This window comes from Microtus pennsylvanicus, chromosome 1 (assembly GCF_037038515.1).
Source record: "Microtus pennsylvanicus isolate mMicPen1 chromosome 1, mMicPen1.hap1, whole genome shotgun sequence".
In the NCBI taxonomy this organism is placed as follows: Eukaryota; Metazoa; Chordata; class Mammalia; order Rodentia; family Cricetidae; genus Microtus; species Microtus pennsylvanicus.
In genome coordinates this window covers 62,188,241-62,214,396 of record NC_134579.1, presented here as the reverse complement: position 1 = coordinate 62,214,396, position 26,156 = coordinate 62,188,241, and the positions used below count along the sequence as shown (strand labels likewise).

The 26,156-nt window shown below is 48.4% G+C and overlaps 2 protein-coding genes across 2 annotated transcripts in view; one reads left to right on the top strand and one right to left on the bottom strand.

The window, feature by feature from the left end:
• Muc4 (mucin 4, cell surface associated) overlaps positions 1–15,758 on the top strand; it is a 24,601-nt gene extending 8,843 nt beyond the window's left edge. Inside the window, exons 8-24 of the mRNA XM_075966425.1 lie at positions 1,052–1,249; positions 1,420–1,545; positions 1,962–2,081; positions 2,385–2,596; positions 3,751–3,838; positions 4,208–4,375; positions 4,824–4,925; positions 5,276–5,503; positions 6,421–6,558; positions 9,192–9,373; positions 10,226–10,385; positions 11,268–11,447; positions 11,661–11,734; positions 12,736–12,806; positions 12,885–13,123; positions 13,669–13,831; positions 15,313–15,758. Of these exons, the coding sequence (XP_075822540.1) occupies positions 1,052–1,249; positions 1,420–1,545; positions 1,962–2,081; positions 2,385–2,596; positions 3,751–3,838; positions 4,208–4,375; positions 4,824–4,925; positions 5,276–5,503; positions 6,421–6,558; positions 9,192–9,373; positions 10,226–10,385; positions 11,268–11,447; positions 11,661–11,734; positions 12,736–12,806; positions 12,885–13,123; positions 13,669–13,831; positions 15,313–15,508 (2,645 nt within the window). The 3' untranslated portion in view covers positions 15,509–15,758. The remainder of the gene's footprint in view (positions 1–1,051; positions 1,250–1,419; positions 1,546–1,961; positions 2,082–2,384; positions 2,597–3,750; positions 3,839–4,207; positions 4,376–4,823; positions 4,926–5,275; positions 5,504–6,420; positions 6,559–9,191; positions 9,374–10,225; positions 10,386–11,267; positions 11,448–11,660; positions 11,735–12,735; positions 12,807–12,884; positions 13,124–13,668; positions 13,832–15,312) is intronic.
• Positions 13,076–26,156, bottom strand: part of Muc20 (mucin 20, cell surface associated) — a 27,719-nt gene continuing 14,638 nt past the window's right edge. Inside the window, exon 5 of the mRNA XM_075966804.1 lies at positions 13,076–13,131. Coding sequence (XP_075822919.1) covers positions 13,076–13,131 — 56 coding nt within the window. The remainder of the gene's footprint in view (positions 13,132–26,156) is intronic.

Genomic DNA, 26,156 nt, shown 5'->3' with positions numbered 1-26,156 from the left:
GACAAAGATGTCTGGCAATCAGAAATATGAGCGAAGTCAAATGGTAGGTGGGTGTCACCCCATGAAAGAGCTTTCCCGTGACATCAGCGTTCTTTGTCAAACACATCTGCTTATGATTTAGAGTGTCTCACGGTGTGTGTGTGTGCATGTGTGCACACACATGCATATATGTACGTGTTCACATGCAGGCATGTGTGTGCATATGTGTATGTATGTACATGTGTGTACGCGTGCATGTATGAACAGGTCATTATAATAATGCTATTCTTCTGAAAACATTCAGTTTCTTAATTCAGGTGGATATAGGGCTGAAAATCTCATATACTACAACATACTATGTCTGGGGCAGGGCTCTGGAGTCTTCTCTCCCTGAAGAAGTGTGCTGTATGAAATTTCCAATGTATTGAAGGTTTAAACTTCACAACTCCATTGAGGATTTTTCTAGTGACTTCCCACTTCCCAAGATGGTATCTGGGCCCAAATGTGGCTTCCACAGACTCACGGTGTTAGAGCAAGGCCCTACTAGCATGCCAATTTCTCTGTGACTTCCAGAGCCTCTGGGCAGGGACCTACCTCTGTCCTGGTTGCTGTGGCCACTGAAAGGAAAGGAAGGGTACATTATAAAGACCGAGGGTCTGACGGCATGACTGGATGGATGGCATGTCTCTAGAGGAGGAGGTGGTGGTTTAGGAACTGGAAGGTGCGGCAGAGAGAAAGAGAGAGACAGACAGCGGGAAGGGAAGGAGGGAGGAGATAGGGAGAATGAACAGCGAAGGAGGGAGGCAGGCAGGTCAGACTGGATCACAGTGTCGCCTCCCTGCCCAGCACTTGTCCCACAGTTTTGCCAGAGAGTCTAAGACTTGAAGTGTTTTGGGAGCTTCTGTTCAAGGTGGTTTGAAGATAAATCGTGGCCGGGGCCCTTCCTAGGAAGAGCTGTCCAGAGAGGCAGGGCTCAGGATGGAGGATGCAGTCGGAGTTTGTGTGGAGCCTAAGCTGAAGCAGAGCTTGCAGGCCCTGCCCCGCGGTAATCACTGATCTCCTTGTCTCCCAGGCATCAGGGGGCTGCAGTTCTACAGGCTACACAAGGAGGTGAGGCCCAACTACCGGCTCAAGTGTCTGTGGTGGCTGGAGAGCCAGCCTCGGTGGCCCGGCTGGAGCTGGGGCTGGAGCTGGGGCTGGAGCCAGCTTTCCTGCCCTTGCTCCTGGCAACAGGGACGACGGGACTTGCGATTCTGGCGCATGAACACAGGTGATACCCCTCTCCCGCCCTTCACAAACCCCCACCGACCGTCACCTCTGCTCACACCTGTTCTACCCTTTCCCAGACACCCTGAGCACCCCACCCCGCAGACGAACTCGCCCTGTTCATCTCCACCTATCGTAAGTTCCTTGGCCTGAGGATGGCTGATCTCATTGCAGGGTGGCAGTACGGCAGTGACAGGCAACTGTGCAGCTTCTCCTCTGGGCGAGGGGGCGTGTGCTGCAGCTACGGCCGCTGGGGAGAGTTTCGGGAAGGCTGGAGAATGCACAGTCCTTGGCAGTTTGGTATGTGTCTCCATGGAGACCTCAACACATCTTAACAGGACGGAGACTTGAAATCATATCCCCACAGAGACCTTCTGCGGGAGCACACGGAGATGAACAGGGCAGGGTAGCTTGCTGCTGCCCACCCTGGGGCCCGCTCTAGTCTCTTTATCCCATTGTCTATGTCCGCTCTTCCCCTGGCCCTCTGACGGCTTATACGATTTGCCATGTTATGTAATAGCCCCACATGCCTTCAAGGAGGAAATGCAATGACTTTCTGTCACAGACTACTGCCAGTCACTGAGCACGGGAGGATGTGAGCTGCGCCGTGCCTGTCTCCAGACGCGTACTCCAGCCACTGATAGCACCATGCTCTACCATACCCGCCTGCTGGCTCTGGGGTGCTCTGCCCTCTGACAAACCGTTCTTCTCCACAGAGCAGGAGCGGGAGGCACAAAAGTGGTGCTGTCACTGGAACGACAAGCCCTCCTTCTGTGCCCTTTACCACCGCGCCCGGCCCCACCTTAGCTGTGCTACGTACAGACCCCCACGGCCCGGTGAGCATCATGTGGAGGTGGAGCATCCAGGAAGGGAGCCTGGGTTAGCAAGAGATCAGCTTCCTAGGGCAGAATTGTGACCACAGGGATGATGGGGGCAAGCCTCGTGTGAGCCTAACAGCAAACAGAAGGCTTTGTATATAGCAATGGCATAGGGGCAAGAGCTGGGTCAGGGACTACAAGCATAAGAGGCCTTTGGGTCAGGTTGTGGAAGCCAGGGGAATTTGCCGGAGCTTGAGTCCACCAAGACAGAAGGCCTACCTGCTGGGCAGTTATGCTAACGTGTAACATCCTTTCTTTCAGCGTGGACATACGGCGATCCCCACATCACCACATTGGATAATGTCACTTACACCTTCAATGGGCTGGGGGACTTTCTGCTGGTCCAGGCCCAGGACACAAATTCCTCCTTCCTGCTGGAGGGCCGCACTGCCCAGACAGGCTCTGCCAAGGCCACTAACTTCATTGCCTTTGCGGCTCAGTACAACACCAGCAGCCTGGCTTCCCCCATCACAGTAAGTGAGGGGTTATCCAGGGTACCCTCGCGTTCCCTTCCCCAGGACCATCAGCTGGACACTGGAGGAGGATGAGAATAAGGGAAAGAGGAGAGATTAGTTTTCTATTTTCTCACTGTTGTGGCCAAGTCCCTGATAAGGAGTAGCTTAAGGAAGGAAGGGTGTGCTGGCTAGTTTTACGTCAACGTGACAAAGCAACCATCTGAGAGAAGGGAAGCTCAATTAAGAAGATGTCTCCATAACACTGAGCTGCAGGCAAACCTGTAGGGCTTTTTCTTTTTCTCTTTATTCTTTCTTTCTTTCTTTTGTTTTTCTTCCTGTTTTGGTTTTTCTGAAACAGGGTTTCTCTGTTGCTTTGGAGCTTATCCTGGACATTTTCTTGATTAGTGACTGATGTGGGAGGGCCCAGTCCATGGTAAGTGGTACCATCCCTGGGCTGGTGGTTCTGGCTTCTATAAGAAAGCAGGCTGAGCAAGCCCTGGGAAGCAAGGCAGTAAGCAACATCCCTCCATGGCCTCTGCATCAGCTCCTGCCTCCAGGTTCCTGCCCTGCTTGAGTTCCTGTCCTGCCTTCCTTCGGTGATGAACAATGATGTGGAAGTGTGAGCCAGATAAACCCGTTCTCCCCAAGCTGCTTTGGTCACCACTTTTCATCACAAAAACAGTAATCCGAACTAGGATGAAGGGTTTATTTTGGCTCACAGTTTGTCTCTCAGTTAAAGATTTCAGGAAACACTCATGTAGACACACCCAGAGATGTGTTTCCATGGTGATCGTACATCCTGGAACAAAGGGAGAGAGGACACAGCTATAGATGAGAGAGAAGAGTGAAATGTAGAGACAGCAGAATCAGATAGGTGCCATCTCTTACTGGCTATTCAACCTTGACAAAAGCTTACAATGTCACTGTTTTCTCACAGCACAATGGGGACAATAGGGCGGGGGCAATGGTATTGTCTGCTCCGCAGGGCTGCTGTGAGACAGCCTGATTCCCACTGAGCTCCCTCCACGTACATCCTTATCGTTTGCCCTGTCGGTCACCTACCTCTTCCACTGGCCTGGATTATAGCCTTGAATTGCTCTCCAGAGCCTTATTTCCAGGCCTCTGCCCTGCCTGCTCGTGCTCCTCTCAGGCCTCCTTCAATTCCTTTCCAGGTTCAGTGGTTCCTGGAACCCAATGACACAATCCGAGTTCTACACAATAACCAGACCGTGACCTTTAACACCAGCTACACCGATGAAGGTAGGCTCAGTAGCCGTCAGCACCCAGCCCCACCCCACATCTTCTGGTTTCAGCAGGATCTCAGCCCCCTGGGAGTGGTGTGCTGGGGGAGGCTGCAACACCCAGCAAAACAGAATGTTTGTACTCCGCCCCTCTGTCCCTTAAACTGCTGCATTAGAAGGGCCTTCTTCACCCAGACCGGGCACTGAATGTTCCTTGTTTCTTACTGCAGAAGGAAGTGTCAGTAGGCTGAGCTGGGTAGCGTGGGACCTTTAGTCGAGGCATGGACAGGATTCCCAGTGCCCTCTATGTCATAAGTCTTCATTGCTGCTGAGTCGTAGGCCTAAGAGGCGTACTGGCTGGGGTGTCACTTGTCCCCCTATCTTCCAGACTTGCCAATGTTCAATACCACTGGTGTCCTCCTGACCCGAAATGGCTCCCAGGTTTCAGCCAGCTTCGACGGAACAGTGACCATCTCCGTGATTGCTCTCTCCAACATCCTCCATGCCTCCTCCAGCCTCCCAGAGGAGTACCGCAACCACACGCAGGGACTCCTGGGTAAGAATGGAGCTCAAACCCTGCACAGGCAGCTGTCTCGCCTGTCGGCTTGGACTTCACTACCCAGTTTTTCCTCAGTGCCCCAGGGCTCAGAGGAGGCTGCTTTACCCACTGTTTAGGCTAACTTCCTGTTTGTCTGCCATCTCTTCAAGGGAATCTGAAGGAGGCACTATGGGAAAGGTGGGGGCCCACCTGGCTACCCTCTCCCTCCCTCCACACCTACGTTTCTTTTTCTGACCCTTATCGCCTCCTTCCTCCCATCGTTCCCCACATCTTTCCTGGTTCTCTTCTCCCTCTCTAAAGCACAAAGGTGCAGTGTGAGCGTATGGTCCTCTCCTACCTCCTGGGACCCTGGACGGGGACAGATGCAGCTGTCTTGTCAGGTGCACCCTGGAGAGTGGACGACACCACCTTCCTGTGGAGACGAACCTCCTGCTCTTTCCCACAGGAGTCTGGAATGACAATCTGGAAGATGACTTCAGGATGCCCAATGGTTCCACCATCCCTGCCCACAGCTCTGAGGAGACCATTTTTCACTATGGAATGACATGTGAGTCTGGGGTCCTCAGGCCACTGGAGCAGGTCAGTGAGGAGGCTGCTGTACTGTCTCCATTGTGTTTGTGGCGACCTTAGTCACTCTTGGCAAGGTCCAAAGATTTTGCCACTGCCCCACATTTGTCCCTGCCTCCACTCCACCTGTATGTTCCTCCTGGGAAGTGGGGAAGGGGGTGGGTGGCCTTCCCTCACTGAAGCAGACATTTCCAGACTCAGAAGAAGCCAGAAGCCTTTTCATCCTTACCAGCTCCCATGCCTCACCCCTCACCCATCATGAGGACTAGGGGCAGGCACAACTAAACATGGCTGGAGCCTCACACCATCGTCATAACTCCTGCGTTACAGGGCAAATCAACGGGACAGGTCTGCTTGGGGTGAGGACAGACTCTCTGCCTTCCAACTTCACCCCCGTCTTCTTGTCCCAACTGTTGAACACCTCAAATGAAGACGTGACCTCTGGGTGCCATGGAGACCCACAGTGCAAGTTTGATGCCCTGGCCACAGGAAACACAACCATCGGACGAAATACCAACATGATCTTTGAAGCATTCCAATACGTGAATGGCACTCTCAGTAAGTGACAGGAGGCACCAAGGGGGCCTTTTTGGAGACAGAAAGCAGGCGAGGACCCCATTTCATGACACTCCTTCAAGTTCTGCGTTTTTATTCCTTTAATGGATCAAAGCCTCTGACAGCTCCCAGCTTACTCAGGCCCTCTGACAGCCTTCCCTTCACTGCCCAGTGCAGTCTGTCCCCTCCCTCGTCCAGAAGCCCTTTCCTGACACTCCCCTCTTGTCCCCTCTCCTTCACCCCACGGGCTTCTTTGGGCTCACTGGTAACTTTCCACATGCCTTTCTCTTGCCTGCAAGACTCTCTCTGCAGACGGCCATAGGCGTGTTCTCTCTCATTCTTCAACACTGCCTGCTTAACAAGGCCCTCTGGGCTGTCTTGTCTCATTTTTCTTCTCTATTCACACCCTTTTCCTGATTATTTTCGTTAGTATTTATAACTACTCAGTGCGATTTATAATCTATGATTCCCTTAGGCCTCTTTTTCCGTCACTGTTCATTGCTATAGAGATTAGTGCCATACCTATATCACGTGCTTGATAAATCTGTTATGGGAATGAATTAATAAGCAATGGACTGGAAATAATAGGCTTCCAAGAAACAGCATTGGGAGAGTTGGAAAATGGAATGTCCATTTACAAATCACCCTCACAGGTTTTAGTTTTTCCTGGGGTAAAAACCAACCATCTGTTCCCAAGGCCCAGCGTGGCATTCTGTTCAGGGAAGAAATGACCCAGTTTGAGGAGGAGGTTGGAAAAAGGAGTCTAAAGTTTGCAGAGCAGAAAGACTGAGTCCTGCTCGGAAGGTGGGCCCCGGGCTTGGGAAAGGCTTGTAGGAAGAGTTATAGAGAAAGTGAGCAGAAAGGGAAGGCTGGAGAGGGTCCTGCGCATAGCTAGTCTCTGCCGTGTCTCTCTGTTTCAGATCAGTACCCACCCTCTATCCACTGCCCCAGCGAGATTCAAGCCTACAGGGAGCGAACGGAGATCATTACGATCACCAGCAACTCTAAGGATGTCACATTCAGCCTCACCAATGAGTGTAGTGGCTTTAAACTCTCTGGTAAGAATCTTTGGCTGGCAACAGCATGGGGTAGGGGCTGAGAGGCCCGAGTCAACTTGGGCTGTCTTGCATTTCTTCATTCTGCTCAGTAACCTGTTATCTTTTCATGTGAGTAACCAAGACCAGCCAACGTTTTCCTTGCTTCCACCTCCTCTCCCCATCTTGTTTCTCTCTCTCCTTCTCCCACTCCCATTTCCCAGCCCAAGCTTTTGTTCTGGGTGTTTTAGGGCAGCATCAGAAATGAAACTGAACAAGAACGCATCACCACATCTGACTTGAGAAACAGCATTTCTTTTGAAAATACTTTTTTGTTAATTTTAATTATGTTCCTGTGTGTATAGGGGTATGTGCACATGGTTTCAGGTGCTGGAACCTGCCAGAGGTGTTGGATCCCCCTGGAGTTGGAGTTATAGGCAGTGTGAGCCACCTGAAGTGGATGCTGGGAATCGAGCTCTGGTCCTCTGAAGCAGCAGTGTGTTCTCTGAATCACGGAGCCATCTCTCCAGGCCCTGAGAAACAGACTTTCTTAGTATCGGTGCTTATAGCTGACTATAGCAGCTCAAGCCTGTCATCTTAGAGGAGGGAGGATTGCCATGAGATCAAGACCAGTCTGGGATACAGAAAGACACATGGTCCCAAGCTAGAAAAAGAAAGCTATCGTTCTAATAGGTGGTTCCCTCCCCAAGAGAGTAGCAGTAAGAGGTTTAGATAGACGGAACTAAATAGGTAGACTTACTCTGGGCACACAGAGCTAATGCAAAGGTCATTTACTTCCATCTAATAAAACGCTTGCTTTTTTTTTTTTTTGAGACAAGAGTCTCACTATCTGACTCTGGCTGTCCTAGAACTTACTGTGTAGAACTGCCCCGTCCATCAGGTCCAGTTATTCAGGGTCTGAAGAGGCTCTACCTGTAAGAATCATGGGCGAGAGAAAAGAAGGAGACCAAGCAGAATTCAATTGTCAAGGGTCTCCGTTTATTAGGGTAATGGTTACAGCTTATATAGCCCTTGAATGAGGAACTTGGCTTGGGGTGGGGGGTAGGGGGTAGCAAAGGTCACCAGTTAGCACACCTGGTGTATTTTGTGTAAGCGGAAACATTCTTTTGTGGTTCTGTTAACAAACAGTTCTCAAGATAGTTGGGATGTGGGGCTCTCTGCAAACGTTCTTAGGACAATGGTCCCTGACATAGAACAGCCTAGCCTTGAACATACAGAGATCTGCCTGCCTCTGTACCTTGGGATTATAAGCTACCATGCCCAGTTATATGTATCTTTTTAACCATCATGGAGCATTTACCAGATCATTAGAATGATCAAGTATGACCTTTAAAAATACTAGTTTAGCTTGGCAGTGTTAGTGAACACCTTTAATCCCAGAATTGAGAGACAGAGGGCAGGCCGCTCTCCAAGTTCAAGGGCAGCCTGGTTTACAGAGTGAGTTTCGGGACAGCTGGGGCTCACAGAGAAACCCTGTCTCCTCAAAATAATAATAATAGTTTACAGGGTTGATGAGAATCTCATCAGGTGAAAGCACTTGCCACCAAGCCTGATAACCTAATTTTCATCCTGAGACCCATATGGTGGAAGGAAAGCACCATCTCTTAAAAGCTGAACTCTGACCTCCCCATGAATGCTCCCACATGACACAAAATAAATAAATGGAATAAGAGCCATACGTTTACAGCATTATCATAGCTACTAAAAGAATAACACACTGTGGAATAAGACTAAGAAAAATACAAATACCTTTATTGGTACTTTTTGTTGTTTTTCCAGTGGTTAGCCAATCTTATCCAACTTTCTCTCTTCTCTGACTTTCCGGATTAAAGCAGCACAGCACATCTTCCCCGGTTAGTAATGGTGTCTGAGAACATAGGCCAGTAGCTGTGACTGGGTGGGCTAAAGCAGGAGAGATAGCGACTTCCTTTGCTAAACCGGAGTCTCCAGGGACCTTCCTCTGGGCTCTAACCACCGATCGGTCTCACTTTGGGACACTTTGTCTACATCTCCTTTGTTCCATATGGCGCTGCCTTGGTACACAATGGCATTACAAGGCTTCCTGCCAGCCTGGGCTCTTCTCCTGGAAGGAGATGGTGTGAAGTCAACTCCATCCGTCCTTACTCTTTGTTCCCTCCAACCTGCTGTCTACCCCCCTGTAGTCTGAAGTCTGATAAGGTAGCGGTCAAGGCCTGGGAAGTCAGAGGAGAGGATGGTGAGATGGTGAGAAGGCAGAAAGGAGGTTCTGGGAGACGAAGCCACTCCAGCCTGCGGTTTGGGAAGCGTTAAGCAGACACTGACACCAAGCAAGACCCATCCAAGTACAGGCTCAGGCAGAGATGCACTTAGCAGCCTCTTCACGCTAGTGGGAGGGGAGCAGCCTTCTCCTGTTTCTACCTACACCCAGCACCCCAGCTCGTTCAGCAGGTGCCGCCTCCCTCCAGTTTAGAGCATGACTGCCATCACTGTAGGAATTCCAGCTCTACGGGGGGGGGGGGGGGGGGATTGTGTCTTTGCTCAAAAGGATGCCTGGTGGCATTCAGAATTCAGGGAGAAGCAGGGTGTTCGATGCCAGCATGCATTGACCGCAGAGCAGAGGATCTTCCAGCCATCGAGGTCTCTTTTTCTCTGCACAGATAATGGGAGTTTGCTGTGGACACCAGCACTTCCAGAAGCATGTACCCTGGAGATTCTAGCAAGGGACGCTAGGACTCATTTGTCATCCGTATTTCAGCCCAGGACTGTGGCTTGCTTCTGCAGTATGGAGAGCCAGTGTTTGTACAATGAGACCCGCAGGGAGGGCAATTCTTCCCTTGAGGTGAGTAGTGGGAACTGGGGAGGGCTTCTCTAATGGTTGCGGGGGAGGAGGAGCAGATGGAGGGATGCGGAGAGCATGCTCTCCCTTAGGCATGGTGCGTGTGGGGAGGGTGGAGCTGTGGTGGTGAGGAGCACAGGAGCCCATCTTGTGGGAAGAGGAACTTTCATCACTGCTCAGAGCACAAGAGAGATTTGTGCTCCACCTCACACCCTGTCAGACTTAGAAATGCTCATCTCAGCCTTTCACATAGTCCCTACCACAGCACCGAGGTGCAGGACGGGAAGTTCTGTACACTCTGGAGAGAGGTCCATAGCCTCCCGCAAGCTGTCCCACCTTTCTCCCCCGACCAGAGACTGCTGGGCTCCGACACTACAAACCTTCATAGGGTGTAATAGAGAATAGCTCCCCACAACCATCTCCTCGGGCTTGGGAAGAGCGGGTGGGTGTTGTCTTGAGACCTACAGCTCCTCTATTTGCTTTCCCTCTAGTCGAGGAAGCACCTCTTTTTTCCTTGGGAGAAAATTCTCTCCATCCATGTTTGTGGTCAAGTTTCATGACCCAAGTTCGCAGCTCTTGCCCCATTTCTGCTTTGGCTCTTTGCTTGTTTCTCTTTCCTCTCTGTTTCTCCCCCTGTCTCACTCTATCAGGGATTCCAGGAAAGGAGGAAGAGTGTGAGACAGGAGAGGCTGAGAGCCTAGTGCAGAGGCAGGGAGGAGATAGTGTAGCTATGGGCAGGGACTCCCAGTCCTGTCCTGTAGGGCTAACACAAGCAGGCCTTCTCACGGCTGAAGTGTCAGGCAGAGATACTAGAAGTCCTTTAGCTTGTGAACACCAGCCCCTGCTGTTATTCAGGTGACCAGCTGTAAGTGCAATGAGGACTCCTTTGGCCGCTTCTGTGAACGTTCCAAGAACCTCTGTGAGGTTCCATGCTTCCCAAAGGTGACCTGCATTCCTGGGAAGGGCTGTGGGCCCTGCCCTCCGAACATGACTGGAGATGGGCGGCATTGTGCAGGTGAGCCGGGAACAGGGTCCTGGCAAGAGGAGGTTGCCAGGTTCTGGGTCCAGGTGATAGGCCAAGGATCTGTGATAGACAAAAACAAACTGGTGTGTCTGTCTTTAGCAACACATCCTCAAATCCCCCACGATAAGCTGTGGTAGGAGGGCTTAGAAGGGGATGGTGGATGGCGTGGGGCCAGAGGAGAGGATGCAGATGCTGAGGGTGGGACTGGAACAGAGCAGCTGTGAGATCCTGCTATAGAAAACATGGGGAAAGACTGGTAGAGAAGGGTGGGGGACCTGAGGTAAGCGGGACTCTCGGGCACCTGGGCATCCTCAGAGACACAGGGCTCAGGGGCTCTGCTTCTCTCAAGTCAGGACATCGGAAGTGTCACCATGGGACCCTAAATGACAGAGGAACCTACATTCTCTTGTGACTTCTTTCCTGCCCACCTGCATTTCTTCTTCTGAGCCACAGTAGCCACATCCCAGAGATGACAGTGTGGCCTCTCCAGTCCTTGAAGGCAGCCGAGTGGAGTCAGGAGACCACTGTCTTTGACCAGAGTGGGTGGAGCCAGGAGATGGCCATGTGAGGGCAGAAGTAGACTGGGATCCTTCTCGTCAGCTTTCTGGGTCCCTCTCTGACAAGAGCAGCTCTGAGCTGCATGCCACAGCCTCTGCAGAAGTGGGAGAAGGCTTACCTGGGAGAAGGGAGAAGGTTATAGAGAAATGCCTGGAGAAGGATGAGGGAAAGACGATCTAGGGTTCAGAGCAGCCCATGAGCACAGCACAGATTGAGCATGGGAGAAAACAAACACACAAAACCCACGATATTCTAGGGGTCAGGGTTCAACAGGCTACTCATCTCCTTCAGCTGACTGTCCTGCCCCCTTTACAGCTCTCGAAGACTCTGTAGTCTGCCAGAACCATTCCTGCCCTACAAATTACTGCTATAACCACGGCCACTGCTACATCTCTGAGGCTCCAGGCTGCCAGCCCACTTGCACCTGCCCCCCAGCCTTCACTGATACCCGCTGCTTCCTGGCTGGGAACGACTTCACTCCCACCATCTCTAAAGGTATGACTAAATCCTCCTGCCATCCCTACCAGCCTCACGCGTCTCTTCTGCCTGGCTGGGAATGTTGGGAAAACCAGTGTCTGAGGCCCAAATTCCCCCAAACACCAGGTTGGAACTGAGTTTTCCTTCCATGTGGTGAGTTTGGGCTAGGGAGAGCTAATGAGGGCTGAGAAGTCCCAGGGGTGATGAGTGGTCCTGCTTCTCCCTTTCCAGAGCTTCCCTTGAGGACCATCGTGCTCTTGCTCAGGGAAAATGAGACCGCCTCCCAGGCTGACGTCAACGCCTCGGTCAGTGTTGCTTGTTGGGCTCCCAGTGGGAAGCAGATCTTGAAAGGTCCCCATGGGGGCTGTGCTATAACTTGCACATCCTTCGACGACCTTAATTTCCCAAAGGAAGGGAGCCTCTTGCCAGGGGCGGGCCAAGGGCCTTGGACATTGGGAAGCCTCAGGATTAGAGACCATAGCATGTATTAGAATCACCAGCTTGCCCTGAGAAGACTCTAGGGTGACATGTCACCCCAGCCTGTCTTCTGGGCACCCCTCATGATTCACACTTGCTGGCTGCTATACAGAAGAAGTCACCTCCACCCGACTTCCCAAAGGGAACTGCGATAGCATGACCTTGTCGATAGCTCCAAGCAAAGTAGGTGAATTAGTGAATGGTGGAAACTCTAGACTCCCTTACACAGGGACACAAATCTCTGCCCTGCGGCTTCCTAGGGCAGGCGTAACAATTGGACAAGCTTATTTATAGCGGCTTTGTGTATAAACAGGGATAGCGTAAAGAGTACCCGTCATCAGGCCATATCAACACTGAAATGACAAAGCATATAAAACATTTAGAACCAAAACACGACAGACATTCAAAGTAATTATTACTATTGGCACCCTGAGGCTCAACCTCAACCAATAAGGTGTGTCTGCTGCCCTTACCTGCAGGATCTTTGAAATAAATGGCTCCTGAGTCACCTTGGCATTCCTGGCACTGGGCCGTGCTGGGATCTTAGCTAAACAATTTGTGTTTGATACATATGAGGGGAGAGGAAGGGCTGGGATCGGAGGGCAAGCAGAGGTGTTTGTTTCAGAGGTTCCCCTGGCAATACTGGGGGGAAAGGGCCTCATCCCTCACCCATTGAATATTTACTAAGCTAGGACCAAGGCCAGTCTCAGGTGAGAAGAGATGGGCTCCGGGGCTCCTAGGCCTTGCATTCAAAGGTGGGTGGGGCCTTTCTGATTCTCATTCAGCCTGTCCTCTCATCCCCCCCCCCTCTCATTTTCCCCCATTGTAGGTGGCATACAGGCTAGGGACCCTGGATGTGCGGGCTTTTCTCTGGAACAGCCAAGTGGAACTGACTCGGATGTAAGTGAGGCTGTCCCTCCATGACGCCCGTCTCCTCTCCCCTGCTCCTCAAACCCTCACTGTTACCCTCCCACACAGCTCTCCCTCAGCACAGCCCTCTGACAAGTCAATTCAACACTGGCGGGTCGTCTCCCACTTCCAGTACCGTCCCAGGGGGCCTGTCATCCATTTCCTGAACCACCAGCTCATAGACGCTGTGGTGGAGGTCTTCCTCCTCCAGGCTCGGAGTGGGCGGCTGAAGAGGAGCAACCCTGAAGCCAGGAGGAATGTCACCTTCTTCCCCATCTCGAGGGCAGATATCCAGGATGTGATGGCCCGTGAGTCGCTCGCTCTATCTTGGGGACAATATCGAGACAACTGGGGAAGAGGAGAGAAGTAGCTAGAGGAGCCGTCACAGACCCGAGGGCCACATCAAGCCCCAGTAGAAAGTATGTGGCCCCACATGCAGGTCTGCAGTTGAAGAGGCAGCAGGTTAAGTCAGCTCTGAGGTTTGCAAATCTCTGAGTGAAATTTATCACTTAGGAAAGGTCCCCATCACATAGCTGGTCATTCGGAGAGTATGAGGTTTGGCTAACTTCTGAGCATGTGCTCTCACAACTGGCATTTTCAGACCCTGAAAACTGTCACCCCCTTGGTGACAACCCTTAGGGCTGTACAGTAATTTATTTACTAAGCGCCCCCACTCCGTTACACACTGTTGATTGGATCAACCCTGTAGAACTGAGTACCCACAGATACAGATATCTGTGCACTCAACCAATTATTTCTCAGGATAGCACCTGACATTTGACTTCTCAGTGAAAAAGGCATGAATTACCCCCACTGTTTGCTTGTTCTATATGTGTCTTTGTCCTGCCTACAGTGAACCTGAGTATGCTGGACTATTACTTCCGTTGTGATGGCTACGAGGGCTACAAGCTGGTCTACAGCCCCCAGAATGGTGTCACCTGTGTGTCCCCATGTAGTGAGGGCTACTGTCACAATGGAGGCCAATGCCAGCACCTACCAAACGGGCCTCAATGCAGGTGGGTAGGGGCCTGGGGTAGGAGAGGATAGTACTGGGAAACACAAGCTGGGTGGGGCACAATAGGTTCAGGAAGGCACTGTCCTTCCCAACGCACGACACTGGGGTGACTCCCTAGTAACTGGGGGACAAGAAGCAGAGGGGGGTGGTGAGAGGAGGCCGGGTGCCGCTCCTCCGCATGGAAACAAAAAAGACATGCATTGCTTCTGAAACCCAGGCTAGTTGCAGAGGGTACTCTAACCATCCTGGAGATGAGAAAACTGCACTGTAGAGCAGCGAGGGTCCAGGGGGCACTCAGGGACCTCCCAGGAAGTACTAGAGCCTCCTGAAGATGGATGCCCTCCACCCCTGCAGAAAGGAACCCGCTGTCTGGGTCTGATCCCGGTTCTGCCCCTCTGCAAGAGCGCTCAGTCTGGGGACACCCCTGAAGCTGGATCCTTAGGTTGTTAGCAAACTGAGTGTCTCCCCAAGGAGAGAACTGTATGTCTGCAGTGACACAGGGGCTTGCCGCCCAGTGTCCTCTGTTTACTCTTGTCTCACTTAGTCCAGGACTGGTCAAAGGAGTTGGGCTGAGTGAAGGATGGAGCCCATCCTTTAGGAGAATAAGGGGATGGATTTGTGACTATATGGGTACCCCATCCTTCTGGGCCATCCAGGTGGGGTAGAATGTGCTATGTACATCTCTCTTCTTTAGCTGGTGACCTCCCTTCTTTAGCTGGTGACCTTCCTTCTTTAGCTGGTGACCTCCCTTCTTTAGCTGGTGACCTCCCTTCTTTAGCTGGTGACCTCCCTTCTTTAGCTGGTGACCTCCCTTCTTTAGCTGGTGACCTCTCTTCTTTAGCTGGTGACCTCACTTCTTTAGCTGGTGACCTCACTTCTTTAGCTGGTGACCTCCCTTCTTTAGCTGGTGACCTCCCTTCTTTAGCTGGTGACCTCACTTCTTTAGCTGGTGACCTCACTTCTTTAGCTGGTGACCTCACTTCTTTAGCTGGTGACCTCCCTTCTTTAGCTGGTGACCTCACTTCTTTAGCTGGTGACCTCTCTTCTTTAGCTGGTGACCTCCCTTCTTTAGCTGGTGATCTCACTTCTTTAGCTGGTGACCTCACTTCTTTAGCTGGTGACCTCACTTCTTTAGCTGGTGACCTCTCTTCTTTAGCTGGTGACCTCCCTTCTTTAGCTGGTGACCTCCCTTCTTTAGCTGGTGACCTCCCTTCTTTAGCTGATGACCTCCCTTCTTTAGCTGGTGACCTCACTTCTTTAGCTGGTGGCCTCACTTCTTTAGCTGGTGACCTCCCTTCTTTAGCTGGTGACCTCACTTTTTTAGCTGGTGACCTCCCTTCTTTAGCTGGCCTCGGGCAGACTGGATCCTCCACCCAGGGATAGCCCTGCCTTATCCTGGATAACAGCCCTTGGTCCCCAGGAGAGGAAGCCCGAGAAGGCTATGCCTGCATCCTCTCTCATCACGCTTCTCTCTGTCCCCAGCTGTGCGTCCTTCACCATCTATACTTCCTGGGGTGAACACTGCGAGCACCTAAGTGTGAAACTTGGAGCCTTCTTCGGGATCCTCTTCGGAGCCTTGGGAGCCCTCCTGCTGCTGGGGATCCTGGCCTTTGCAGCCTTCCACTTCTGCAGCTCCTCCATGTACAAGTTCTCCTACCCTTTGGCCTCAGAACTGTGAAGCCTGGCTCCAGATGATACCTCAGGACCCACCCGTCACTCCACCGTCTAGGGAGACTGGAAAGGGGCTGCTGAATGAAGAGGATTTGCGATTCTTCAAGAATGAATAAAGAAATGAAGTCGGACTATACCTTGGCAGTAGACCAGGGGCGCAGGAAAAGGCGGTGATGACCAAATATAGAGATGGGTGGGTTTTCACAAAGACGTATCTGAAAGAAGGACATTGCCATGTATGAGCACACACACACACACACACAACAGAATTAACAGGTGAGTGGTTCTACATTAACCAAAATATTTTTACATATAAAACTGGCTTATTGGCCGGGCGGTGGTGGCGCACGCCTTTAATCCCAGCACTCGGGAGGCAGAGGCAGGCGGATCTCTGTGAGTTCGAGGCCAGCCTGGTCTACAAGAGCTAGTTCCAGGACAGGAACCAAAAGCTACAGAGAAACCCTGTCTCGAAAAATCAAAAAAAAAAAAACTGGCTTACTTCTCATTAAAATGTATTTAAATAAAGTCTCCATCTTTTCGTGTCTCCAAGCCATGGGTTCCATCCATCTCTTCTGGTGGCTGAAGGGCTAGGCACAGTTTGTTCTCCCAATCATCATAAACACAAATATTAGACAGGTGGTACAGGAGTTGAGCGGTGGGTCCCAGCCCTACCACAGTTCCCAGGTGCCCCGTGTTGGCTGCATCAGTGGCCACAGCACTGGCTTGGTCCTTGTCTCACCCCACTCCTACGCCTCAGCCAATGCTTTGGGGGCAGTTGTTCCCCAAAGATTTCTGTGCTGGAGCCTTGTTCCTTGGTGCGGACATGTTGAAGTGGTAAATCTTCAAGAGGCAAGGCCTAGTACAAGGCGGTTAGGTCATGGAAATCACCCTCAGGAAGACGAGTATTTCTCAAGGGATCCCAGTGCCCCTGGGAAGGGGATTTTATTACAGGAGGCTAGCCTGTGCCCTCGGCCTCTTTTGCATATAGTGGATAGGTCTCTTTTCTGTTTCTCTGCCATTTGACCTAGTCAAGGGGCCCTGACCTAAAGGTCAAACAGATGAGGCCAATCAACCTTAGACTTCAACTTCTGAAACTGTGAACTGTATCAGTAAGGGCCACACATGCCTGTAACCGAACTTGGGAAGCAGAGGCAGGAGGATTACTGCAAGATCTGAACCAGCAGGGCTTATAGCAAGATCTTATTTCCCAAAGGAGGGCCATTTGCTAACGGATGCAAAGCACCCGCACAGCTCAAACTATGTACTCTACAAATACGTATTATTCTTGAATAAGAAAGGGGAGTTGTCAGATTTAGCAAATAAAAAGTGGAGGATGCCTAGTAAAAATTAAATTTCTGACGAGCCACCAGCACAATTTATTTTGTAGTAGAACGGTGCTCCAGGAAATATTTAGGACTTCCTTTTATTTTTTTGTTTTTAAATTGTTCATTTGAAGGTGTACATACTTGATACTCAATGCCTTGTCTAGTAACTCTGGTCACAATGCTGAGGTCCTGAGGGCACAGAATGGAGCACCGACAGGGAAAGGAGGCTGTCCCCTGTGGACACCATGCTGCGTCTGGCAGCGAGCTACCTTCCAGAAGGGCGGAGCTAGATCAAGGGCACTACTGCAAGTTTTCAAGAGTTTACTCCTAGATCTTTGGTTTGGATTCTGTCACTGCGGCATCTGGTCCATCTTCAGCGATGTAGGCTAGCTGAGATGAGGAAGCAGGCACACTCCAGTCCCAGCTGGTTACAGGCAGCAGAGACATCCTGAGGGGCCACTGCAGGACAAAGAGAGCTACCTGGGACCCCAAATGCCAATGTCCTTGCTCATTCTTCTCTGCTGGAAAGGAACCTTCCAGAAATCTCCTGTGGGCCTGATGTAAGGAGCTAGACGGCCAGGAAGACAGGAAGCAGCTGGCTGACCTGATCCACCACTTTAAACTCTTGATACTAGAAAGCAGTCCACTCACTTACACACCCATGAGGGGACACTGCTTCACACAGCGTGGTGGCCAGCCCTCTCTCAAGGGACAAAAGGAGAACTAGATGGACAGGCTTTGGGTGACCTTGTCAGGAAAGTGCCCATTGTGCCATCTCTTTATGCTTTAGGGTCTCAGAGGTCATTCCTAGTCACAGGTGACAAGGCAGTGGTCTTGTTTAGGTCTGTACATGCTTTCACTTTTAGAAAATGTGTGGTGGGGGTAGGGTGTGTGTGTGTGTGTCCAAGTTGTGTGCCTATGAAGGACGTTAGGTGGCCTACTCCATCACTCTGTGTCTTATTACTCTGACACAGGGTTTTTCAGTAAACCTGGAGATTGACATTTTGGCTAGATTGACTGATCGGCAAGCCTCAGTGACCCTCCTGTCTGTGTCCCATCCCCAGCAGTGCTGGGGTTGTTGGCTTTGCATATTGCTGTGGGACAATTGTCTGTGCCCTGTTACTTGTATTTTAATAAAACGCTTATTGGCCAGTAGCTAGGCAGGAAGTATAGGCAGGGCAACCAGGCAGGAAGTAGAGGTGGGGCAATGAGAACAGGAGAGTTCTGGGAAGAGGAAAGACACAGTCTGCAGTCATCACCCAGACACAGAGGAAGCCAGACACAGAGCAAGCAATATGTGACTGCCTTGCTAAAAAACGTACCAAGCCATGTGGCTAACACAGACAAGAATAATGGGCCAATATAAGATGTAAGAAAGAGTTAATAAGAAGCCTGAGATAATAGGCCAATCAGTTTATGATTAATGTAGACCTCTGTGTATTTCTTTGGGACTTAATGACTGCTGGACCTGGTGGGACAGAAAACTTGGTCAACAACATATTGCCCTGCCTGGCTTTTCATATGAATGCTGAGGATCTGAGTTCAGGTCATCATGCTTCTCAAGCAAGCTCTCTTACCCACCCAGTCATCTCCCCATCTGATGTTTTTATCTCATCTACACACACCTTCAGAATCTTAATAGCTAGAGAATTTTCTCCATGTTCTTCTGCTTCTTCATGATTTGATGACATTATTTCTGCTAACCTAGATCCTCTCCTCCCTCCTCCACATGATAATAATTAGACTCTAGAATTTCCAATTTATCTGCCTTATATTTTATAACTTTTCTGATTGACAGTTGCAATCATCAACAACATTGTGTGTACAAGCTCTTACTTAAATGCAATTAACGTGAAACTGTCCTCGGGAGTAGGTGTCACCAGTTTAGGAAAGCACAAAGCAAGAGAAGAAAAAAGACTCAGTGGGAGGGGCTCCCTTGACAGTGACACTGTGGTCAAGTAAGCTCTGCTTTCCTGCTATGCCTTGTCATAGCACGGTTTGTGATCACATCATCAGCTGCACAGCTGGTGATCACATCATCGAATGCACAGCAGGTGATCACATCATCGATTGCACAGCAGGTGATTGCATGGGTCAGTTGATGGCTTGTTTGACTGCACTGCTGAGAGCTCTTTCCTTAGCTTTCAGAGCCCACTGCCTTCTTTCAGGGGCATCTGCGCATGTAGCCGGCCTTTGCCACTGTTCTGTTGCTGTGATAAAGCACCATGACTGAGGCAACTTAGAAAAGAAAGCATTTAATTGGGGTCTGGCTTAGAATTTGAGAGGGTGAGTCCATGGCCATCATAGCAGGAAGCATGGCAGCAAGCAGGTAGGCATGGCGCTGGGGCAGGAGTTGAGAGCTCACTTCTTATCCAGAGAGCTCTAGACTGGGCTTGGCATGAGCTTTTGAAACTCAAAGCCTGCCTGCCCCCAGTGACGCACCTTCTCTACCAAGGCCACACCTAACCCTTCCCAACCAATGCACCAACTGGGAACCAAACATTGAAATATATGAGCCTGTTGAGACCAGTTCTCATTCAAACCGGCACATAACCAATCCCTCGTCCATCTTAGCCACTCAAAAACATTTGGGTGCTCCTCTGAGTGGGGCTCTGTGCTCAGTTCGGTTCAGCACTATTTTATTTAGTATTTTTGCATCAATGTTCATGAGTGAGATTGATCTGTAATTCTCTTTCTTAGTAATGTCTTTGTGTGGTTTGGGCATCAGGATAATTGTAGCCTCATAAAGAGTTCGCCAATGTCCCTTCCATTTCTGTTGTGTGGAACAGTTTGAGGAGTATTGGTATTAGTTCTTCTTTGAAAATCTTGTAGAGTTCTGAGCTGAAACCATCTGGCCCTGGGCTTTTCTTGGTTGGGAGATTTTGATGACGGCTTCTATTTCTTTAGAAGTTATAGGTCTGTTTAGTTTGCTTACCTGGTCTTGATTTAATTTTGATAAGTTATATTTACCCAGAAAATTGTCCATTTCCTTTAAGTTTTCCAATTTTGTGGAGTACAGGTTTTCGAAATATGGATTTCCTCCATGTCTGTTGTTATGTCGCCTTTTTTGTTTTTGATTTTGATAATTTGGATATTCTATCTCTGTCTATTTTGTTGATTTTCTCGAAGAACCAACTCTTTGTCTCATTGATTCTTCGTGTTGTTTTCTTTGTTTCTATTTTGTTGATTTTAGCTCTCACTTTAATTATTTCCTGCCATCTAGTTCTCCTGGGTGAGTTTGCTTCTTTTTGTTTTAGAGTTTTCAGTTGTTCTATTAACTCACTAACATGAGATTTTTTTTCCCCAGCTTCTTTATGTAGGCATTTAGTGCTATGAACTTTCCTCTTAATGCTGTTTTCATTGTGCCCCATAAATTTGGGTATGCTGTATTTATTTTCACTGAATTTTAGGAAGTCTTTAATTTCTTCCTCTATTTCCTCCTTGACCTATTGATGATTCAGGCGAACATTGTTTAATTTCCATGTGTTTGTGGGCTTTCTGGAATTAGTGTTGTTGTTGAATTCTAATTTTAAGCCATGGTGGTCAGATAAAATACATATGGTTATTCCAATTATTTTTTTGTATCTGTTGAGGTTTGCTTTGTTACCTCGTATGTGGTCAGTTTTTGAGAGTGTTCCATGAGGTGCTGAGAAGAAGGTATATTCTTTCATGTTTGGATGGAATGTTCTATAGAAGTCCAGTTGAGTCCTAACATCTGTTAGTTCCCTTATTTCTCTGTTAATTTTCTGTCTGGCAGACCTGTCCAGTGGTCAGAGTGGAGTGTTGAAGTCTCCCACTATTATTGTCTGGTTATTTGTGGTTTAAGCTGTAGAAGTTTTTCTTTGACATATGAGGGTGCCCTTGTATTTGGGGCATAGATGTTCAGTATTGGAAGTTCCTCTTGATGGATTTTTCCTGTGACTAATATGAAATGTCCTTCTTTGTCTCTTTTGATTGATTTTAGTTTGAAGTCTATTTTGTTAAATGTTAGGATAGCTACACCAGCTTGTTTCTTAGGTTCATTTGATTGGAAATTTTTTTCTAAACCCTTTACTCTGAGGCAATGTCTTACTTTGAGGTTGAGATGTGTTTCTTGTATGCAGCAGAAAGATGGATTCTGTTTTTGTATCCAATCTGTTAGCCTGTGTCTTTTTATAGGTGAGTTGAGTTTATTTATATCAAGGGATATTAATAACCAGTGATTGCTAGCTCTTGTTATTTTGTGTGTTTTCCCCTTCTTTGGGATTTGCTGCCATGAGATCATCTATTGTCTATGTTTTTGTGGATGTAGCCAACTTCCTTGGGTTGGAATTTTCCTTCTATTACTTTGTGTAAGGCTGGGTTTGTGACTAGGTATTGGTTAAATCTGGTTCTGTCATGAAATGTTGGGGACCCTTCCCCAACTACCTCGGTTATGGATGACCCTGGGTAGTGCAGGAGAAATCAGGACACAGGAGATGCAGAGTAGGAGATACAACTACACACTTTATTGCAAAGCCAGTGCTCTTTTATAATACTCAAATCACAATACAAGCTAGGTTCTCATAATACTTGGTAATAGTTACATAAACTAATAACTTTGTTACAAATTATTTCAATAGCTTTGTGCCTTTGTTAATCTAAACAAAAAGCCTATTGTTATGGGAATAATTTTTGCTGTAATATAATATGTAGAAACACTTCATCAGGAGACAAACCACAACCTAATCGTAGCCTTTGAACTACAGTGCACATCTGTGTTCTCAAGGACTGACTATTGGCAGGGCACTCTACTGATAGAGGAGGTTTGCTTCCTCCTTACTTGGCCTGCCAAACATGTCAGCAAAAATGTTACTTCAAGTCACCCTGCACAGTTTCTATGCAGTTCAAAGCTAGCCCTCCACAATGGAATATCTTGTTTTGCCTGTCTATGGTGATTAAAAGTTTTGCTGGGTATAGTAGTCTGGGCTGGCATCCATGGTCTCTTAATGTCTGCACAACGCTTGACCAGGACCTTCTGGCTTTCATTGTTTCTATTGAGAAGTCAGGTGTAATTTGGATAGGTCTGCCTTTATATGTTACTTAGGCTTTTTCCTTTGCAGCTCTTAATATTCTTTTATTTATTCTGTATGTTTAGCATTTTGATTTTTATGTGGCAAGGGAACTTTTTTTGATCCAGTCTATTTGGTGTTCTGTAAGCTTCTTGTATCTTCATATGCTTATCTTTCTTAGTTTTCTTCTGTGATTTTGTTGAATATATTTTCTGTGCTTCTTTTCCTTTTTCTATCCCTATTATTCTTAGGTTTGGTCTTTTCATGGTGTCCCATATTTCCTGTATATTTTGTGTTAAGTTTTTGTTAGATTTAATGGGGTTTTTTTTTGACCCATGAGTCTATTTCCTCTATAGTATCTTCAGCACCTGAGATTCTCTCTTCCATCTCTTGTAGTCTGTTCTTTATGCTTGCATTTGTGGTTTTCTCATAATTTCTGCTTCTATAATTCCCTTGGTTTATTTTTTTCTTTATTGTCTCTATTTTGGTTTTCATGTCTTGAATAGTTTCATCTGTTTGATTGCTTTTTCTTGATTTTCTTTAAGGGATTTGTGATTTCTTCCAATTTTTTGTTTGTCTTTTCCTCCATTTCTTTGAGGGAATTTTTTATTTCCTCTTTAAGGGCCTCAAACATTCTCCTAAAGTTATTTTTAGGTCATTTTCTTCTGCCTCATCTATATTTGGTTATGCAAGTTTGCTGTTGTAGGGCCACTAGTGTTTGTTGGTATCATGTTGCTCTTTGTGGTGTTGAGTGTGTAAGTCTTACGTTGTCTACCCGTCTTTTCCTCTGATTGGTGTAGTTGGGACTGTGTCTCTCATGATCAATCTTCCAGCTGCCAGTGGATCCAAGGCTCTTATGGTGGTTCCTCATGGTGCAACCAGTGACCCTAGAGGTCATTAGATGTTCCTGGAGGTCACTCAGCACTCCCAGGAGTTGCTCTGCAATCCTGGGCATCATTTGGGCCTGCTCTCTCAGGGGTTGTACACTTGTACCTGTTCCTGTGGAGGTTGCTGCCTCGGGCCTGCTCTGGCCGCAGTGCATGCTCTGAGTCATCTCTCCTGCCCTGAGTTATTTTATTTTTAGTTGCATGTGTCTGTGGTGAGGTATATGCACATGAGTGCAGTGCTCATTGAGGCCAGAAGGGGTCATCAGATCCCAGAGCTACCTGATAAGAATGCTGAGAACCAAACTCTTTATCCTTTGTAAGAGCAGCAGGTACTCTTAACTGGTGAGTCATCACTCCAGCCAGGGATTTCTACAGATTGAATAATATTGTATTTAACATCTACTGCATCTAACTAAGCTGCCTTATTGCAATATTTTGAGCTTCTTTGAGTTTTGTTTAGATTTCTTTTTGTTGGCAGTTATAACAGTTCTATATAGATTCTTCATTATTTTCTTGAAATAAGCTAGGAATGAAATCTCCAGGTTGAAGGAATGGGTTTTTGTTGTTGTTGTTGTTTGTTATTGTTGTTGTTGTTTTAGTTTTTTGAGACAGCGTTCTTCTATAGATTTGGGGCCTTTCCTGAATCTAGTTCTTGTAGGCCAGGCTGGCCTGGAACTCACAGAGATCCACCTGCCTCTGCCTCCCAAGTACTGGAATTAAAGGTGTACATCACCACCACCAGGCCCGGGATGTGCATTTGCAATGTTTTAAATTGTCAAATAGTTGCATTTGCCTTCAAAATTCTATACGAGCTTCATTCACGATAAAAATATTTAATATTGTCTACTCACTTATTAGTATTGAAAATTTTATAAATCTTTTAAAAAAATATACAAATCTCTACCTACCTACCTGAAACACAATAAACTATACCTAACTGTATTAATTTTCCCATCTTTGGCAGCAGAGTCAAACTTTCTTTTTCATGGGAAGGCATTCTCATCCTTCCTTCTGCAAGTTACCCCCTCTGCTGTTTGTCCATCTGACTGCTAGCCTGCTTCTCTCTCTGTTGTCCAATAGGAACTCTCCTTACAGCAAGGACCCGCTGTTCGGCTGAATGTGATGCAAATCATGGTTTCCCAGTCTTTTATCTTTATTGAGTCTAAACATCCCCTACTAGCTTTACTCTCTGTGGTAGGAGACATTTTTAAAAATCACTTTGTTTCTTGCCAACCCTAAAATGGCTCCCTTAGTTAAGATATCTTCTTCCCTGTTCCCATATCCACCCTTCCTCCATCTCAACCATCCCATTCCCACAAGCTCTCCCCAATCCACCCCCACCCCCTGTGCTCCCAACTTTTGCCCAGCGATCTTGTCTACTTTCTTAACTCCGGTTATTTTTTCTGGTGTGGACTCTCTGAATGTGGCTGACAATGAGGGCAGACTGAGAAGCCAATGATAATGACACCTGGTTTTGATTCTACTGCATGCACTGGCTTTTTGGGAGCATAGTCTGTTTGGATGCACACCTTCCTAGACCAGGATGGAAGGGGGAGGGCCTTGGACTTCCCACAGGGCAGGGCACCCTGACTTCTCTTTGGACTGGAGAGCGAGGGGGAGGGAGAGTGGTGGAACGGGGAGGGAAATGGGAGGAGGTGGAAATTTTTAATAAATAAAAAAAATCACTTTGTTTACTTTGTGTACAGGAAGGGGAGGCAGTCGGAGACACCGTGAGGAACTTGGTTCTTTACTTTTGACACTGTGAGGAAGCTGGGTCTCTATTTCTATAATGTGCGTCCTGGGAATCAAACTCGGGTCCTTAGGGTTGGCAGCTGGCACCTTTACCCCGTGAGCATCTTCCTAGCCCCAGAGACATCTCTGAATCCACCTCAGCACACAGCACAGTCTCGCTTCTCTTTCAGGGACTCACCAAACACACTGGGGTAAGAGTTGGAGTTATTTCCCGCCCCACTCTGAGAACACACACCTCTTTTATCCAGAGCAGCTGGTGGTTGGTTTCAAAATCTATTTAACATATCAACGGAACAACTTATGTGGTCATTTCAATGCTAGAGATTAGACCCTGCCCTTTGCTCACACTGAGAATGTGCTCCGAGACTGAGCTGTAACCCCGGCGCACGGAGGACTGACTACATGCAAGGTACTACGCACGCTACAAAGAGCAAAAAGATTTCATTATAGCTGGAGGATGCAGGTGATAAAGACAAATAGAAGAGATGCATACTACCCCAGGTATATCAAGGCAGAGTGGCAATCGGAACGTAGGCTAAGAAGGGAATTGTGGGTAGAGTACATTGAGGAGCAGCTGAGAGGTGGAGAGGGAGGAGGTGCTGAGCAGATGTCTGCAGAAAAGGCCTTCCCGAAAAGCAGACTGAACGGTGCATACAAAGGCCCACAGACCCGAGCAAGCCCAGCAAAGATATAGATAAGGATCAGCACAGCAGTCAGGCGGCATGCATAGGGCAGCCCAGAGAGCTGGGTGCAGCGGCACCCGTAGTTCACCGTCTACAGGCTGTTGCCCAAACTTGGCTTTTCCTGTGAGTGAAACGGAAGCCCATGAAGCAGAGGCCTGTCGTGTGTGTCATGAAAAGACATCTCCAGCTGGTGTCTGGGGACAGGACTGGGTGTTCGGGTGGGCACAGGTACAAAGAGGGAGGATGGAGTACTACAGGTGAGAGCCGGTGGCATCTCAGACCACCTGGGCGATGGCAGCAGAGATGGTGAGTTGGGGTTCTGGGGTGCTGGTCATCGTTTGAGGAAGAGAAGCCAGTTGAGTTTTCTATTATAAAATGTGAGAGGGAAAGGAGAAGGATTAGTGGTTCTGAGAATTTGGGCTGGAGCAGCTGAAGGGCGCAAGTGGAATGAGCGGAGCTGAGGATGACGCAGCAAGTGGGATTCCGATTCTCAAATCTGGGAGCATTGAGTGTGCAGCGACTCCTCAACCATTGGGCAACTGGACACTGACTGCATGGAAGAGCTGGTATTTCAGGGTTTTTCCTTCTCCTCTGCCTATTCCTACTTAACTCTTTCTGGTTTCTTTTTGGATTTTCCAAAAGTTTAAAATCATAACCAAGTTATGCTTTTACAAGAGAAGAAAAACAAACCACACTGAATTTTAAATAATGGCAGGAGAGAATGAGCTATGGCAGGAATAACCGCATATTCCAGACTTTCTATTAAATCTGTTTGAGTCTACAACTAGGCATTTCAGTCAATTTGACATTCTCTGTGCTCCTCCCTTACTGGAGGCCCCTGCTCTGAAGGAGCTCTCTGTGCTGTGGACTCCTTCCTGGAAGATCCGGGTGTGAAAGGCTTAGTCCCCATAGTAGCTCCTCAGTAGGTGGGGTTCTAAGGAGATGGTGCCTAAGGGGGAATTCTGAAGTCACTGGGGA